At 38.2% G+C, this 19,332-nt stretch overlaps 1 protein-coding gene across 6 annotated transcripts in view; it reads right to left on the bottom strand.

Annotated features, from left to right (window-relative positions):
- FMN2 (formin 2) overlaps positions 1-13,819 on the bottom strand; it is a 361,252-nt gene extending 347,433 nt beyond the window's left edge. For 3 of the 6 annotated variants that reach the window (XR_013758044.1, XR_013758045.1, XM_079106094.1), the window contains exon 1: positions 11,591-13,818. Coding sequence is in view for 4 of the 6 variants with exons in the window: in XM_079106094.1 (XP_078962220.1) it covers positions 11,591-13,166 (1,576 nt within the window). In the remaining 2 variants the exon portion in view is untranslated. Of the gene's footprint in view, positions 1-11,590 lie in introns of all 6 variants that reach the window. The other 3 variants (XM_079106095.1, XM_079106097.1, XM_079106096.1) reach the window with 3 other exon arrangements.
- Between the last annotated feature and the right edge of the window lie 5,513 nt (positions 13,820-19,332).

The following is a 19,332-nucleotide window of genomic DNA, read 5'->3' as shown; positions in this document are numbered from 1 at the left end:
TCAGAGCTAAAATTAATAGAGAATAAAAGAACAATACAAGGGATTGATGAAACAGTTGGTTCATTGTCACAATAGCAGGGACTGAACCCAGGGCATGTTAAGTAAGTTCTCTACCACTGATCTATATCCCCAGTCCTAAAAGTTCATTCCTTGAAAAGATAAATGAGACTCAAACTCCAAGCCAAACTAACCAAAAGAAAGGGATGAAAAACAGGCATATTACAATAGATAGTACTGAAATACCGAAAGATGAAAAACAGGAATATTACAATAGACATGACTGATCATCAGGGATTATCTTGAAAACACATATTCTAATAAATTGGAAAATCCAGAAGAAATTAATTAATTTTTAGATGCAGGTGATTTACCAAAATTGAACTAAGACAGACAACCTGAACAGATCAATAGCAAGCAATGAGACTGAAATAATAAGTCTACTAACAAAGAAAAGCCCAGGAGCAGATGGGTTTAGAGTTGAACACCAAATCTTTACAGAAGAACTAACAACAATTCTCCTCAAAATATTCTGTGAAATAGAAATATAGGGATCACTTCCAAAGTCATTCTTTGAAGCCAGAATCACCCTGATACCAAAACCAGACTAAGGACACATCAAGAAAATAAAATTACAGATCAATATCCTTAATGAACATAGTCACCAAAATCCTTAATAAAAGACTTGCAAATCAAATTTCAACACACATTATAAAGATCATACATTTCAATTAAGGGATGCAAAAAGTGTGATTCAATATTGGCATGTCAATAAATGTAATAAGGACAAAATTACATGATCATCTCAATGATGCAAAAAAACCTTTGAAAAAACATGACACCCCTTATTGAAAAAAAAAAAAAGACCCTGAAGAAATTAGGAATAAATGGAAATTACTTCAACATAATAAGTGTTATAAATGACAAACCCAAATCCAACATCATAGTGAATGGGGAAAACTGAAAACATTTCCTCTAAAATCAGTAATGAGACAAGAATGTCTATTCTCATCATCCTATGCAATATAGTAATTGAAATTTTAGCTAGAGAAATTAGGAAGTGAAATACAAGGGAAATATAAAAAATAAATAAAAGAGATACAAATAGGAAAGCAAGAAGTCAAATTATTCCTATTTGTAGATGACATGATCCTATACTTAGAATATCCTAAAGTTCAACCAAAAGGCTTACAGATCTGCTAAACAAATTTAGCAAAGTATCAGGAAACAAAATTAACATATAAAAATCAAAAGTTTTTCTATACACCAATAATGAATCTACTGAGGAAAAGAAACACGAAAACAATTCCATTAAAAATAGCTTTTAAAAAATCAGAATAAAACTGAACAAGAAAGTGAAAGACCACTACAATGAAAATTATAGAACACTGAAAAGGGCACTAGAAGATGAAAAGACCTACCATAATCACGGCAAGAGTAGGCAGAATTAATATCATTAAAAATAGCCATATTAACAAAGATAATCTATAGACTCAGTGCAATGCCCAACAAAATTCCAATAACATTCTTCCTGAACTAAAAAAAGAACCCTAAAATTAATATGAAAGTACAAAAGACCCAGAATAACCAAAACAATCTAGAGGGGAATAACAGCAATGCTAGAGGCATCACAATCTCCAATTTCAAATTATATTATAGAGCCATATAACAAAACATGGTAAAATTGAAATATCATATAATCCAGCTATACCAGTCTTGTGTATTTACTGAAAAGAGTTCAAGTCAGAATACTTCAGAGGTATAGGCTTACATGTTTACCATTGGACCATTTGCAAACACCAAGTTATAGATTCGGCCTGAGCATCCATTAACAGATGAATAGATAAAGAAAATGTGGTATATACACAATGGAGTCCATCAACATTTAAAAAATATCTTTTTAAAAAAAGAAGAGATGAAAGAGTTGGAGGCATAGCTTAGTGGTTGAGCTTTTGCCCCATATGTGAGAATCTCTGTGTTCAATCCCCAGCACCTAAGAACGAAAGAAAAAGAAGGAAAGAAAAAGAAAGAAAAGAAACAACAAGGAACCCTTCAGTCTGATATGCAAAAAGAGACCAAACTGAGTAGCCTAAACATTCTTAAAGCATAATTTTGCTGCACAATAAAGGCTTAATTTTCTCAAAAATATTATTTCCTTCCCCCTGAAAAAGACTATTTTCAGCACATCACAACTCTGGCATAATTGGTAATAAAACTTCCAGTTGGTTAATGGTATGCTGGATCCTTACTAGATCATAGAAGAATAGCAGAAAATTCTCTACCCAATCAATACTTGCAAGCACATCTTTGTAAAGGAAGAAGACATTAGTTTTTCCCTCTTGTGGAGCAGATTTCAAAAGGATAATAACTTTCTCTAGTGTGGTTAGCATCTTCTTATAGCATCCAGTAACTGTTATTTGTTCTTATAATTTTGATATTATAACTACTCTGTATTACTACCATTCTAAGTTGATTAGCAAATTTTCCATACATTTATATTTTTAATACAAAAAAGCCTTATAAAAGTTTTCAGTCACTAAAATTATACCCAGTAATATTAAGTCACAGGCAATGCTTATGAATTTCTTCCTAATGGTCCCTTAATGCTAAATTTCATTACTACTGATAATACAAAAGCAGGAACAAATACAGGAATAAATTTTTTTATTCCCTTTACCTCTTCTTTCATTACTGATAAAATTTATATAGAGAGCTAGAGATGTAGCTCAGTGGTAGAATGGCCCGCTTGGCATTTACAACCCCTGAGTTTCAATCCTCCCCCCAAAAAATAAATGACATATGCATACACAAATATGAACATATGTGTATAGATGTGTATATATGCATATATACTGGGAAGCACTATTATTGTAATACCATTACTATTTTAAAATTAAGCTCTAGAAGCAAGAATAGATGATGTTCTCTGAAAGCAAATTCTACCAAAGTGTCATTCTTTGATTCAACCTCACCTCAATAAAAATAATTAATTCCAACTGCCCAAAAGAGTTAGCAATTTTCAACCTTACATTTTATTAGTTTTAGTTGCCAATTTAGTACTCAAGCCTGAGTACCCAATATACCTATATTAATTACCATCCAAAAAAAGTCGGTGAACAAGTCAAGTATTCACTAAGACCTCAGTATATTCACAGTATCACAGTGACTGGCACACAGCAAGACACAGTATAGATATTTGTGGATGGATCGATGGAAGAGCAAATGCTGCCTGCGAGCAGACGAGGCATAAAAGAAGAGTGAAAGAATCCTACATCCAGAGATATAGAAATAGGATGTAGATAATAAGCACAGAATCAGTGAGGTGAGATGATGAAGAAATACAGAGAGGAAATGGGAATTCAAACAGCTGTTTTCAGGTGCTAAATCAAGAGAAACAAATTATATGCTCTAAGTGGGTAAAACTGCAAGACGAAGGCAAAAAGTCAGGAGAAAGAAATGAAATGCATGTTCATGGAACAGTAAGCAGATTAGTTTAGGAAGGGAATCTTGGGAGGGAAGGCTGCAAAGTCAGGTGGTGATGGCCAGATGCTATGCAGAACATAAACACTGAAGGTGTTAGCTGCCACCTCTTCTTCCTCATCACTCCTTTAGAACGCAGCATCCTCCCCCAGTCTCACAGTCACACCCCCATCATATGCTTTCCTCATCCAAAATCCCAGAAAACCAAAATTTGCAATAAAGCAAATGCTTAAAATCACAGAAATACAAAAAAAAAAAAAGAAAAAAAAAGAAAAACATGAAACATTAGCAATTTGAAAACAACACCACCACAACTAATGGCTAGAAATATTAATTTGCAACTCATATCTGGTCAATTTATATCCTGCCAAGTTTTTGTATACAATTTTAGAGTTGTTCGGTTCAAGTTTAATTAAGAAAACAAATCAGGTTAGAAAAGGAATCAGTACCAATTAAGTGCTCCATATGTACCAAGCAAACTTGTAAGGGCTTTATATACACTATTTCATTGAATCTTAATATTATCCAAGTGTAATTGCTCCTCTATTTTCATACATATAAGGAAAAACTACTTGAGAGTCAAATGGCAAAACTAAGATGCAAAAACTCTTAGAATACCATGGTTAGAATAACTATTGCTATCATCATCCAGCATATTTTCAGCAACTTTTTACTAGAATTGGGAGGAAAAGCATGAAAAGCACCAGTTCTATTTCAAATAAGCAAGGCTTGAATCCAAATATTTAAACACACTTAAAATTAGGCCAGTCAGTCCTCAGTTCATAAAGCAGTTATTAAAATTCATCACTGAAGCTATTGGGGTACTTGACTTTGATCCAAGTCACAGTCCCGAAGAACCATGAGAAAGGATATTTCAGACTAAACTAAAATAACTTAAGAGCAATGCTCTCAAGCCCAGTATATGCTGTCAAATTCTATTCTGATATATGGAACCCAGTAAGGCAATACTTTAGAAAAAGGATAGAATTCCTATAATCAATCCCCTTTCCTTTTACAGTTAGATTTTCTGGCCTTTAAAAATTCAGTGTAATGACTTAACAAGTCATTGTACTCCTAGAGTGGGTCCTTCTTCTACTGATACTGAAATCAAGATAATCTTTAGAAAGGCCAACATGAGTATCACAAAATCAAAGTTCTGAAATAGAAGCTTTCAATTAATTAACTAGTCCTACAAAAGCTCAATAACCCACTTGGTTTTATTTTATACGCACTGGGAACAGATTTGGTTTTTAAAGAACATATTCTAGGTGGGTCACATCGTAGTTTAATACCCTTAGGCAAGGTATTTCATTTGTCTGAGCCTTGGTTTACTCATAAGAAAAATGAATATAAGCAGTTATACTTCAAGACTGTTGAAAGGATTAGAAATAATTATGTAATGCACTAACAGAGCCCTGGCATTCAGAAGTGCAATAAATATAGCTAACATCATAATTCTAGACTTTATAAGCCAATAACAAATTGATGAGAAAATACAAATTATGAGGAACTGGGGGACTAGGGAAGAAACTAAAGCTACCTCTAAAAATAAATAGCCAGCCACAAGGAAAGAGTCAAGAAACTACACACACACAAAAACTGAGGCCACTAGCCTATACATTTAAATAGCTGTTGAGGGCATCACTAATATTTTTATAAGATGTTAAAATGATGTGCCTGAAGATGACATTAAGTCATTTTAAAAATATTAATTTTTTAAATTCCATGTGTTTAAAAACCGGTTAAGCATGTAATTGACTTGGAAAGATTTTTATCAAAAGTGATTTAACAGGTTGGGGATAGAGTTCAGTGTTAGAACACTTGCCTAGCAAGAAGAAGGCCCTGGGTTTGATCACCGGCACAAAAAAAAAAAAAAAAAAAAGGCAGCAAAACAAATAAAAAACGATTTAGCATCACACATTTTACATGTTAGATATTAAAACTTTAATTAACTGAAAAACTCTATTACTGGGCTGGGATTGTAGCTCAGACATAGAGCAAATGCTTAGCATGTGTGAGGCCCTGGGTTCAATTACCAACACCACAGAAAAAGAAAAAGAAGGAAAAAAAAAAAAAAAAACCCTCTGCTACAAGCTTCTGTTGTACTTAATGTGTAAATGAACCTCTTTTTTTTCTAATGATCATTGTAAAACATGCATTTTGAACAAACTAACTGAATATTTAAATATAATGGTCTATAACATCATCAAGTTCTTTCTTCTTTTCTTTTTTTTTTTTTTTTTTTTTTTTTTTAGATAGATTCTCATTAAGTTGCCAAGGTTGAGCTTAATCCTTTGGTTTCAGCCTCCCAAGTAACTGGAATCACAGTTATAAGCCACCTTGCCAGGTCATTGGTTTCTTTTTCTCTTCTCTTCTTTTCTTTCTTTCTTTTTTAACATTACAGCTATTGCTTCATTGGCAAAGCAAAAAAGACAAAATCGAAATACCATAGAGAATAGACATTTTTGGTAGAATGACGTTTTTGTAGTGATCATTTTCCAGATTAAATAACAACAAAAACAACATAATCATGCTGGGCCCCTGTTTTTCTGAGGTCACACAGGTTTGCAACTAAGTGGAATATAGGTTTAAACATTCCAATTTCCTTTTTGTGCATTTTTAAAATTTTTTATTCTATTTGTTCTAATTAGTTGTACATAACAGAATACATTTATACATTTTGATAGATCATACACAAATAGAACGTAATCTTTTTTCTGATTATACATATTACAGGATCACATCAGTTATGCAGTTATATATGTACTTGAGGTAATAATACCTGTTTCACTCTACTATACTTCCTACCCCCATACCCCTTCCCTTCACTCCCCTCTACCTAATATAAATGAACTATTCTTCCCTCCCCCCACCTTGTTGTGAATTAGCTTCTGCTTATCAAAGAAAACATTCAGCCTTTGGTTTTTTTAGATTTGGTTCATTTCACTTAGCATGATATTCTCTAACTCCATCCATTTACTAGCAAATGCCAGAATTTCATTCTTCTTTAAAGCTGAGTAATATTCTTAATAGCTAAAACAAGATAATGTTTTGGTCTCCCACATTGCGAAAGGTTTTTATATCTACCTAAGAGACACAAACATGTGCCATGGAAATCCCCTTTCACTTGAATTTTCTCCCTACATTTGGAAGGAAATAAGAAGTGAGAAACATCTGTTCCTTCCAGCAGAGCTGACAACTCTCATCGTATGGCTTAAAAATAAAAGATCTTTATGGAAGGCTACAGATAAAATGATCACCTGCTTTAAAGGCAACTGGCAATTAAAAGATCCAAATACATGCACAAAGTCAAAGAACTTTTTCCCTAAGGACAATTCTAGCTGCCCAACCCCCTGGTAATTTCCAAGACACCCATAAAATAGCAGAGGATGGTAAAGAAGCAAATATAATGGCAGATAACAAGAAAAGAGTCAACAGCTGAGAAACAGGCCTGTATCAATCTGGAATCCGTCTACCACCAGAAGAACAGTTTCAATGAAAGCTGCCTCAAGAAAATGTTATTCACTTTGGCCAACAATCACCCTTCACCCAGCCCAAGGAAGAACAGATGTTCAACTATTAAAGGAGTATACCTTATTATCAACAGAAAAATCTCATCAGTGAAGGCCTTAGAGCCGACAACAACTTTTTAACAGTTTTTACTCTATTGTTTTACAGTGCTGAATGTCCAAACGCAAGTATTAAAGGGCACCCATACAAAAATCAGTAGACTCAGTTTCTATCTCTATCTATGCTTCTAATGCATCAGAGTGTGACTGTGGGAAAGTTATTTTACCCTTTTTTCTATCTCCATTTCCCACCAGTCGTAAGGTTAGGTCAAACCCACTTATTTTTTCCCCCTAAACAAGACTGAGCGAAGATTAGTGCACATAAACCACCATACAAAAACGTATCTGCTGGTCACTGAGCTATATCTATCATCAAATATTAAGTAGGCAATGTCCACATAAAAACAACTAACTCCTGTTTGTTATTTTTTTGGTACAGGGGATTGAACCCAGGGGCCCTCTACTACAGAGCAACATCCCCAGTCCTTTTTATTTATTTTTATTTTAATACAGGGCCCCATTAAGTGCCGAGGCTAGTCTTGAACTTGTGATCCTCCTGCCTCAGCCTCCCCAGTAGTTGGGATTATAGGTGTAGGCCATCACATTTAGCAAAAATGATCCTTTACTTTTACTCCCTATAGTTAGTTAGTTAGTTAAATAAATAAATAAATAAATAAATAAATAAATATCTGCCTGGAGACATCTAAAAGACCCAGGTGCTACCTAAACAGGGCTCTTTTGAGTGTCCCAAATTTCAGATTTGAAAATACAATACTAGCGCAGCAAATTAAAATGATACACGTTTCAAGAATATAGTTTTTTTTTAAGAAAAATAAAAAAACTTCAACCTATTTTAGGTCCTATGATGTTTCAGAAGTCTCTTCAATAATCCTCTGACAATACCTCTTATTTCATTCTACCAACAAGATAAACCCCTGTATCCTTGATGTTCCCAGGATAGTGTCCTGCATATAGATAGGCAGGTAGGTAGATAGATGATTGATAGATTCCCGTGTACTATACATTTTTCATTTTTCAATACTGGAGACAGAACCCAAGGCCTTGCCTATCTACAATGAGTTCTAGCAATGAGCTCCCCACCCCCAGCCTTCTGTACTTTTAAGTGCCTTTTCTTCACTTAGTGAAACTTAGAAAGGCAGAACCATGATTTAAAAGTCCAAGTATCCGGCTGGGGATGCAGGGCACTGTTAAAGCTCTTGGTTAGTATATGAGGCACTGGATTGGATACTTATCACTAAAACAACAAAAGCAAAAACAAAAAAATCTATGTATAGTCTAGCATATTTCCTGGCACAATGTGGCTGCCCAGTATGTATGTGTGATGTGTATATATGTGTGTACATGCATACACATAAACCCACACATATATACATATATACATGAATATACAGATGTATATACACATGTATATACAGATGTGTATATATGCATATATATATCCTAAATGAATGAAGTAAATTCATTCATAGGAATGAATAGCAATCACTAATATTAATTATTTCTTTTTTTAGTGAAAATATTTTTTACTGGTTCTTTTTAATTGTACATGACAGTAGAATCCATTTTGATATAATTATACAAGCATGGAATATATCTCAATTATGGTGAATAATTTTTGTTTTTAGAAAACTATTTAAATGAATGCTATCTAAAAAAGAAGATACATGGGGACTGGGGTTGTGGTTCAATGATAGAGTGCTCGTCTATCACACGTGAGACCCTGGGTTCTATCCTCAGCACACATAAAAATAAAATAAAGGTATTGGGTCCACCTACAACTAAAAAAAAATTTATAAAAAAATACGTGATTTATCATCAACATTAAATCCAAAAAATTGGGCTAGGGTGTAGCTCAAATGGTAGAATATTTGCCTAGCATGCACAAAGCCCTGGGTTTCACCCCTAACACCTGTAAAAAATAAATGAATTCAACAAGACTCCTAAAGTGCAAGAAGTAAAATCAAGAATCAACAAATGGGATGGATTCAAATTCAAAAACTTCTTCTCAGCAAAGGAAACAATCAATAACATGAAGAGAAAGTCTACAGAATGGGAAAAAATCTTTACCACATGCACCTCAGATAGAGCACTAATCTATAAGATATACAAAGAACTCAAAAAACTTAACACCAAAAACCAAATAACCCAATCAATCAATGGGCTAAGGAACTGAACAGACACTTCACAGAAGAAAAAACATGAAAAAATGTTCAACATCTCTAGTAATTAGAAATGCAAATCAAAACTACTGTTAAGATTTCATCTCACTCCAGTCAGACTGGCAACTATCAAGAATACAAGCAATAAGTGTTGGCAAGGATGTGGGGGGAAAAGGTACATTCATACATTGCTGGTGGGACTGCAAATTGGTGCAACCACTATGGAAAGCAGTATGGATATTCCTCAGAAAACTTGGACCATTTGACCTGGTGATCTCATTCCTTGGCATATCCCCAAAGGACTTAGAATCAGCATCCTACAGTAATGCAGCCACACCAATGTTTACAGCAGCTCAATTCACAATAGCTAAATTGTGGAACCAACATAAATGCCCTTCAATAGATGAATGGATAAAGAAACTATGGTGTATATATACACAACTGAATATTACTCAGCCTTGAAGAATAAAATTATGATATTTGAGATAAATGGATGTAGTTGGAGAATATCATGCTAAGTGAAATTAAGCCAAACCCAAAAAACCAAAGGCCAAATATTTTCTCTGATAAGTAAATGCTGATCCATAATGGGTGTGGGCAGGGAAGAATGAAGGAACTTTGGATTGTGCAAGGGGAATGAAGGCAGGGGAGAGGGTACAGGAATGGGAAGGACATTAACACCCTATATACATGTATGATTACACTACCGGTTTGACTCTGCACTATGTACAGCCAGAGGAATGAGAAGTTGTGCTCCATATATTTAAAAGATGTTAAAATGCATTCTACTGTCACATATAACTAATTAGAACAAATTTAAAAAATAAAAGAACTATAAAAAATAAATGAATTCATTAAAATTAACTCAAGAACTTTTCAATCCTTTTCCATCAAAAGTGATTTTTCATGAGAGTATATGTGTTGCTTTTGGTTTTGTTTCATTTTTTTTTATGATTAACCTAGTGGGTTTAAGACTATAGACATTCTTTTTCACTGAATCTATACAATAAAGAGAAGAGACGAAAGGAAAACACAAAAAGCATGTAAAGTGAATAAAAGAAACTACTTTTGAGTTCTGTAAAGGCAAAATAGAATATAGTCCATAGATGAAAATGCAAATGTAGTCAATAAAAGTAGCTACCACAAAAATAACAGCATCTACCCTATTATGTTTAGGCTCTCCTCATTGAGAAATTTCACTAATGTTCTAGAGATGACCTATTTATTAAAATAATAGAACATAAAATTTTAAAGTGAATTTTTTCTGAAATTGTTAGTCATTCAAATATTTATCACAAACCTACCAGCACTGTCATTCATTTTCATATTTCCCCCTACCCTTTCAATTCTAACACGATCTCATTCAGAAATTAAGAGTAGATGTTAAGTGAACAGGAAACAAATTGACACTGCCAGTGAACTCTTAAGGTAAGGCCTTGGGACCTATCAGCCTACAGAAAAGGATAAACTCATTCTGCTACTTGATTGGGTGCTTTACCACAATAAACTGATCCTTCCACTGTGCATTCCATGTGTGAGTCTATAACAAATGGCTAAGGAGGAGAGCTATCACTTGAACTGGTCTTCTGATCTTTACTACTTCCAAGTTACAACCAGTTCTGGCTGGATCACAGAAAATTAAGAAGTTACTCCTAATACTCTTATTATATATTCATTTTCTAATAGCATGTATCAGATTTTCTCGTCTTTGCAAGCAGTAGAGGCTGTTTCACTTCACAAAATAGTCCTACCCAGATTGCTACAAGACACTATATATATAAATATATATATATAAATGTAAACATGTATTATATATATATAATACATGTAAACATATATATATATATATATATATATATATATATATATGTAAACTCAGGTGCATTGGTATGTGTATACACTAGAGCAGTCAGAGATCACCTTTGGAAAGTACCGGAATAAATGTTTTGCGCCTCCAACACTGACCCTTGAGAAGGGCCATGAAAATGTTGTTATTTTAATGCTATGGGAATGAAGAAGGGAAAAAAAATGATAACAAGGCGCAAAAGGAGTTTATCTGCCTCATGGGGTTCTGAAGGTTAGAAAACGGCAGATATATGGGAGAAATGAGTCGAACAGCCTTTTCTGAGATGATTTAGGACAGACACAACTAAATTTTTCTCTTCATCATCCTGAAAGTAAGTAAAAAACCAACAAGTATATTCGAGCATTCACTGAAGGATGAGCTGGGTTGACAAGTATTCACTAGGAAGAGACGCGCCACTATCAGTCCAGGGCCTGAAAGCCCAGGAGGGCGGGTGACAGGGTAAGGTCCTGATTGGCAGGCGACCTGCCACCTGGAGACCAGCAGCAAGGCGCGCTCACCTGTGAACACGTTCTGGAAGCCATCCGCAGTCCCCGGCGCTCCAGACGCCTTGGCTGACAGAGCCGGGGACAGGCCACCGCTACTGTTTGCAGCTGCGCGGTGCTCCAGCAGGTGCGCGGAGCCTCCGGCCCCTGGGACGCCAGCACCCAGCTCCTGGGTCCAGTCGGCTGAGCGGCTGAGGCCCCCGGCGAGGCTGCCTTCGGTCCGGTGCTTCTTGGCTGGGGCGACTGCTGAGACCAGGGCGGTTCTGGGGCCCCGGCTCAAAGAGGACTCCAGTCGCCTCTTAATCCTGGGGCTCTGGCTGGGGGACTGAGACGGGGAGTGATTGGGTGAGCTGAGCTGACGGGTGGTGGTCTTGATGTAGCAGGGGGTAATGAGTGGGTAGGGCTTGAAGCAGCGCGGGCTGGGCGCCGGGCTGCCGGGCAGGGAGGTGGCTGCTGCGGGGACACTGGGCCCTTGCGTCTGCTCCTCAGGCTCTTCACCCAGACTCTGCGTGACCTCTCCCACCTCTGCGCTCCACTCTTCCCCTGGAGAGCCTCGGGGAGCATCTTCAAAAGCATCCTCCTCTGCTTCCTCATCCGTGTCCTCAGCTTCTCTCACTGAGGCTGGGACTGCGCCCTCCTCCGGCCCGGCCTCGGAAAATGGGAAGGCTGTGGAGGAAGGCGAGTCTGCGGCTGGCGACTGGGCCGGCGGTAAGCTGGGCTCCTCCGAGGCGAGGAGGCCCTTGGGGGACGGCGGCTGTTCGGGCTCCCGGGACTTGGTGGTCTGGCTTTCAGGAAGGTCGGAGAAGGCGGACAGTGCCTGCTCTGTGTCCGGACTGCCCCGGGCCTCCCCTGCTCCTCCGCTCGGTCCCAGCAGAAAACCGTGGAGGCCCAGGAAGGCCCCGGGCTGAGGAAAGGCGGCAGCGGGGGGCGCTGCAGGCTCCTCGGAGTCCTGGAGCTGCTGCTGCTGCTGTTGCTGCTGCAGGCGAATCGCCTGCTGGATGTCTGAGAGCAAATCCTCTTGCTCCGCAGCCGAATGGAAGCTATAGATGTCCGTGTCTGAGCCCGAACTGGTCCTTTGTCCATCCTGCGCCCCTGCCACAATTTCCAAATCCTCGGCGACCGCCTGGACCCCTAACCCAGCTTCGGCAGGCCTAGGACCACCAGGACGGGTTATCTCAAAAGGGTCCGCACACTCGGTATCCGACAGGCCCGTCTCATCAGCGGACAGGCTAAGGTCCGGGGTCTTGGTGACCAGGGAATGAGCGCTGTCCAGCTCCCCGGTCTGCAGGGCCTGGGAGTCCAGCACATCCTCGCGAGACCCGCCAGAACCTTTCCCCTTGGAGAGGTTCTTCCTAATCCGCAGGTTGGAAAACACCGAGGCTCTGGAGTCGGACTTGCTCTTCTTTTTGCCGGGTTCCCCGCCGCCACCCCCTCCCCCCTTGCTGTGTTTGCCCAGAGCCTTCTTGCTCCCGCTCCCCTTCTTTGTGGCTTCCACATCCCTGGGCCCCACAGCATCTTCGGCGCCGTAGCCACCGCCTTCATGTAAGGCATCACCTGCGCTCCTCTTCAGCTTCCCATCCTGGTTCCCCATGTTGCAATCCTGCGCTGCGCTGCTGTACCTCGGGTACTCAGGCCATCTCGGCCCTCCTCAGTCCCTGGACCGGGCCAGGGGAGTCTCCAGGACACGTCAGGCAGCTGGGCGAGCCGCTGGGAGAAGAGGCCAACGAGCACCAGGCTGGCCCCGCTGACATCTGCTGCGGCTTTGCATAATGCGCGGCAGCTCGGGTGGCTGCCTTCGCTGCGGTTGCGGCCCGGGGCCGGCTGGGCGCGAACATGCTCAGTACAGTGCGCGGCGCCCGCCAATGGCTGTGCGGGACGCAGCTTGGGCCTGGCTCCCCGCCCGCTGCTGCCAGCCCCTTGGCCCCCTCACGGCTCGTCGCTGAACCCAAGCGCGAAAAACATTTCCTCTATCCTGGGAACTTTAATTTTCACGGTGCAAATAGAATGCATTGCCCCCTTTCGAATAGTTCCTCGGTTGGAAGATGCACGCGAACTTCAAAGCTCTGGACCTGCAATGAAAAAAGTTAAAGAGGAAAGAAGAAAAATTTAAACAGGCAAAAAACTGAAGCCCCGTTTCAATTTAGAGGTGCCATAATATCTTTGTCATTTACACAACCCTTAACCCCAATTTGCCTGCTTCTATATGGCTCTTCAATAAATATTTGCTGAATAAATGGATTGCTGTTTCTTGAATAATTGATTATTTCCTTGAACACTTTAATGTGCTTGAGCATATGGCTTAGGAAAGGTTACTATACATGGTTCTGCACATATGTTTTACACAGACCTGGCTTCTCCAGAACAGGACATTAACTGTCATTTCCAAAGTTGGCATTTCAAACTTCTTTAGACAAAGAGGAGGTGAGAGAAGCAGGAAATACTGAGATTAGAGTTGATTAAAATGCTAATCTCCAAAATTCTATGTGTTTACCATATAAATCAAACAGCATTTGTATTCCAAAAGGGTACATATACTATAACTCCCAGGAGGTCAACCTCATCAATATTAAACATGTCACTATTGTGGTCGCCTACCAAAAGGAAAAAGACAAAAACGAAACACCCTTGGCACAAATATGTGAAATTAGATATTATGCTATAAACCACCACTTTCCCAAGCAAATCCTTCCAGGCACACTTTGTTCTGTACCAGGACTTCTTAACATTCTGGCCTCAATATTACCATAAACACTTTCCTTCACTGTAAATTTTCATTACTTTAATTACTTATCACATTTAGTTAACTTTGTTTTAAAGTATTTTAAAACATTATTGGTATTGAAAGAAATTCCAAGCAGTAAATTGAGATTAAAGTGTCATTAAACAATAATTTTATAAGTATTTAAGTTAGAAGTTCTGTGTTAACTACTTTGAAAATAGGGAATAGTAAATCGGGAGAAGGGAAAAGTAGAACTTGTTATATGATGCACTTTAAATGCAGCAAGCACATGTGTAGCCTTCTGTTGCATACTATGAACCAACATTTTTAAGGTCTCTCCTTTAACATATTTATAAAAAAAAAAAAAAAAAGTTGGTCCTACAAGTCTTCGATGGAAAAGCATATACATCAATTAGTACTATCCGTTTTCAAACTATAATCTTAAAAATAAATGTAACTTCAGGGCAAGTAGCCAGTTGTCCTTAGGTGGCCCTTTTGAGCAAATGGTTTGGAGAAATCAACTTTAATAACTTTGCCAGGGTAATATCCCAGTCTCCAAGCGATTCCGGAATGCTTGAAAAGCCTTTGTTTCACCTCTTTCACAAGACTGAGCTCTTCTTTTTTCTAGAATTCAGACTCCCCAGAGGGCACAATTTGCCTGTGGATATTAGAATTTTCTGCTTCTTTGCTGAGGTACTTTGAATCTTTATTTTTGCTCTTTCTTTAACAGAACATCTTTGACTCTAAATTATTTGTTCCCTTACTATTTTCTTCTGTGATATATTCTAGAAGTTCAGAAGACAAAAGGCAGGGAAGAATGAAGAATGGGAGGAGGGGAGGGAGTGAGAGGGCTGCTGATTTTTTTCACATCCTTTGAATGTGAGACAATAGGCGGGAGTTGTGCCGAAGGTCACAGTTGACAAAGCTCTGTTACATGGAAAGTCTCATTTGAAACTCACAACTCTGGGTATCAAATGTAGGTAGGTATTCTTACCCCAATAATAATTAAAGCATAAGATCAGAGAAGCTAAGAGATTTGTCAAAGTTCTCATCAGGAGAGACAATATTTGAGTCCACAAATTTAAGTCCCAAATTCTTTATAACAAATACCACCATACTGTTTACTTTTTGGAGGAATGGTAAGAGTATCACAAAGTGAAACCTGGATGGTTTGCCAAAGCATTCCTTTATATTTAGTAGGTATTTAGTAATCCCCAAAATGCCTTTGACAAGGCCCAACCTTAAGTCCATCTGACCAAGAAAAAGCCTCAGGGCTGATGACATATCTAAGCAGTAGAGTACATGCCTGGGTTCAATCCCCAGTGCCACCAAAAAGAAAGACGGAAAAAGAGAGAGAGAGGGAGAGAGAGAGAGAGAGAGAGAGAGAGAGAGAGAGAGAGAGAGAGAGAGAGAGAGAGAGAGAGAGAATAGCATACTTCTGCTTGTAAAATTAAATTTAACAGAAAATTAGAGATACCATCTTTTTTGGGGGGACGGGGATGCTGGCGTTTAAACCCAGAGCCTTGTGCTTGCGAGGCAGTCACTCTACCAGCTGAGCTATGTCCCCAGCCCTAGAGATACCATCTTATACTCAACCACATACCAGGTGACAAAGATATTGAAGAGAAAGACCAGCTCCTACACTTAAAGATAATATCACTTTGTAATTGTTGGTTTAAAAAAAAAAAAGTCTTTATTTATCCCAAAAACGGTCACAAAAACTGCACATAATAGAAGAAACAGTACTGTTTTTCAATGGAGGGAACTGGATATATACTTTATTATTATTATTTTATTGATTGACTTTTGTTGTAGTGGAGATTGGACCCAGGAATATTCTACCCCTAACACACATCCCCATCCCCTTTTTATAAAAATTTTTACTTGAGATGTGGTCTTGCTTAAGTTGCCCAGGCTTGCCTTAAGCTTGCAATCTTCCTGCCTCAAACTTTGGAGTTGCTGGGATTACAGGCATGTGCACCCCACTGGATAAGGATTTTTTTTAAATATTTTGCTTTAGTTGTAGGTGGACACAATACCTTTATTTTTATGTGATGCTGAGGATCAAACTCATGTCCTCACGCATGCTAGGAGAGTGCTGAACCACTGAGACACAACCTTAGACCTGGATAAGGATTTTAAACAAAAAAATTAGTGCACTGATGTATAGGTCAGCAATAGAGCATATGCTTAGCATGCACAAGGCCCAGGTTTGGATCCCCAACACACAAAAATGAATGAATATATAAATAAATAAAATTAGCAAAAGTAGGTTAGTAAACTTTAAATAAATATTGAACTCTGGTTCATAATATGTATGCTGCGTAGTTGGGTTAATTATCCTAATTTCTGCAATTTACTCTAAAATACATTGAAAAATGCTTTAACAGATGCATAAACAGATATATGATAACAGAGTTTATATATATACTATATATATATTAAAGCACTAAGTGTATAGATTGTATGGTAGATATATGGTGCTTACTTGGAAATTCCTTCAAGTATTCTGTATGTTTGAAAATTTTCATACTAAATGGTTGGATAAAAAAGCAGGTTTCAAAAGTTGTGAATTTCTTAGCTTTTTTGACTTTGAAATCATGTCATGGTTAGTGGCACTCAGTAAACTCAAATGGGGACTTGGGAGTATTGCTCAGTAATAGAACACTTGCCTCGCCTGTGCAGGGCTCTGATTCAATCCCCAGCATCGCAGAAGGAATGAAATATAATGAAATGTTTTTAATAATTAGGTTTGAGGCTTTTTTAGTTTTTCTTAACCTTACTTCAGTTTACTTAGAAGAATTAGGTTGCATTTTAATTATTCAATTCATTCTTTTCTCCGGCAAATGAATGATCCCTCCTTAAAAAGTACATATTTTCTCTTCTGGTGTCAATTACTAAGCTGCTGCCATTCAGATCACCTCTCCATTCTGACCTTGCTCCTGGAAAACAGGTCTCTGAGCCCAAGTTGCATCTAAAACTACAGGTCTGAAATTCAGCTCTTCTCTTGCATATTTCTTCCTCATTTATTTACTTATTTATTTATTCAGTGAAAGTGTCACAATCATTCCAGTTGCCCAAACCAGAATTATTTGTTCATTCCTTCATTTCCCCCAGTCCTCACAATTTTCCAGTCTCAGAGATTTCTCTATTCTTCCTCCTTAATGTCTCAGATCCACTCATGTATCCCATCTGAAATGTTACTTTTTTTTGTTTCTCTCCCACCCCCACCTCCAACTCCCATTGTTTTGTCCCATTATTGCCAATGCCTCTCAGCTGTGGTGAGGGTTTTGCTCCCCAGGGGACATTTGGCATTGTCTGGAGATATTTTCAGTTGTCACAGTGGAGGAAGGGTGCTGCTAGACATAATGCATAGATCAGCCCTCCACCCCCAACAAAAATGATCCAGCCCAAAATGTCAATCATTCTGTTGTTGAGACATTTGCTTTATCATGAAGTCACTCATGGTTGGCAGTCAAAATTATTTATTAAATGAGTGAAAGGATGAAGAAATCAAAATTCTATCTTCCAACTGATCAAACTAATTCAGAAATTTGAAGGCAGGATCTAACAGGACAAATAAGATTTTATACGCTGTATCTATAGTGCCAAATATCTTATACAAGGAGTTAACTTTTCTCTGAGACATTTGAAGTCCTATGAAACTGAGGCAGGAGATAGAAATAGGGGCCTCAGAGAATGTGATCCCACCACCCCAGATTAAAAACCTAGGTTAAAGCTTGTTTTTTGTTTTTGGTTGACTGATTGGAAGTCTTCACTAAGGCTTGGATGCCCACACATTCTATTGTTGCCCTGGCTTCCTTGATTACCTTAACATAAGTCAACCCCAAAGAATTGTTTTGAATCCAAGCAATTCTTTTGTCTTAAGGAATAAGTACAGGACAAACTGAGGTTAAGAAACACACTAAACCATCCCATTATGGGAATAAGAAATTAAAATCACACACCTTCAATCGAGTCAGAAAAAGAGAACAATTAAGAGAGACCTTCCAATGAAAGATTAATTCCTCATCAAAATAGTATAAAAACTACTAGTCAGAGAGTCTATTAAGGGTACCCTCCCATGCTGTGGGAGCTTTCCTTGCTTGCTTCTATGAAATCTGCTGCTGAATTCTCACTCTCCATCTTCTACATACTTCATTCTTTAAGTGCATAAGAAAAGAACCCTCTAGTATTCACATGACCTTGTGTTATAAAACTATACAATCTGTATAAATATTCCAAATATTCACATACTTGACAGCATTATTAAAAGGCCTTGTGATTACCAAAAAATGTTCAGGTAAAGTCTGAATTTCTCAATTTCCAGAGCTCTTGTTTTTCATTTCATGTTGTTTGTTGTTTTGGTGCTGGAGATTGAACTCAGGGCCTGTGCATGCTAAGCAGGTACCCTACTACTGAACTGCACCTCCAGCCTCCCCAGAGCTCTTTTCACAGGGTGATTATGTACAAGACAAAAAAGTAGTTATGTAGCTTTCAATGTTCACCACCATCATTCATTTTATCATTAGTGTAGCATTTGGAAATAAAATGTTTACGAAACAGAGAAAAAGGCAATTATTACTTTCCCAAGCAATATGGAACGCACTAAAAATTTGTTTCTATATTAGAAAAGAGTTAAATGAAAAGAATTTAGTTTAATTAAGTTCCTCCCTGCTGCAAAAGAAACATTATCTCCCAACCTTGGAAAACTCATTAGCTTCATCTGAAAGCTTCCCTTTTAAGGAAGACTTGTGCTATAGTTTGGATCTTAAATCTCTTCCAAAGACCCATGTGTTAAAGGCTTCGTCCTGGCCCATGGTACTATTGGGAGGTAATAGAAGATTTAAGAGGTGAAGGCATAGTGGGAGGAAGTTAGGTCATTTGGTGTGGGAGCTCAAAGGGGATATTCGGAGCCCAGTCCTTTTCTCTTTCCTTTTTAAATCCAGACCATGAGGTGTACAATTTCACCATGTGCTTCCACCATGATGCACTGCCTTATCGTAGGTCCAAAAGCAACTGGGCCAAGCCACCATGG

Source organism: Sciurus vulgaris (genome assembly GCF_902686455.1).
Source record: "Sciurus vulgaris genome assembly, chromosome: 12".
NCBI lineage: Eukaryota > Metazoa > Chordata > Mammalia > Rodentia > Sciuridae > Sciurus > Sciurus vulgaris.
Note: the sequence above shows the minus strand (reverse complement) of the source record. Positions and strands in the feature narration are given on the sequence as shown.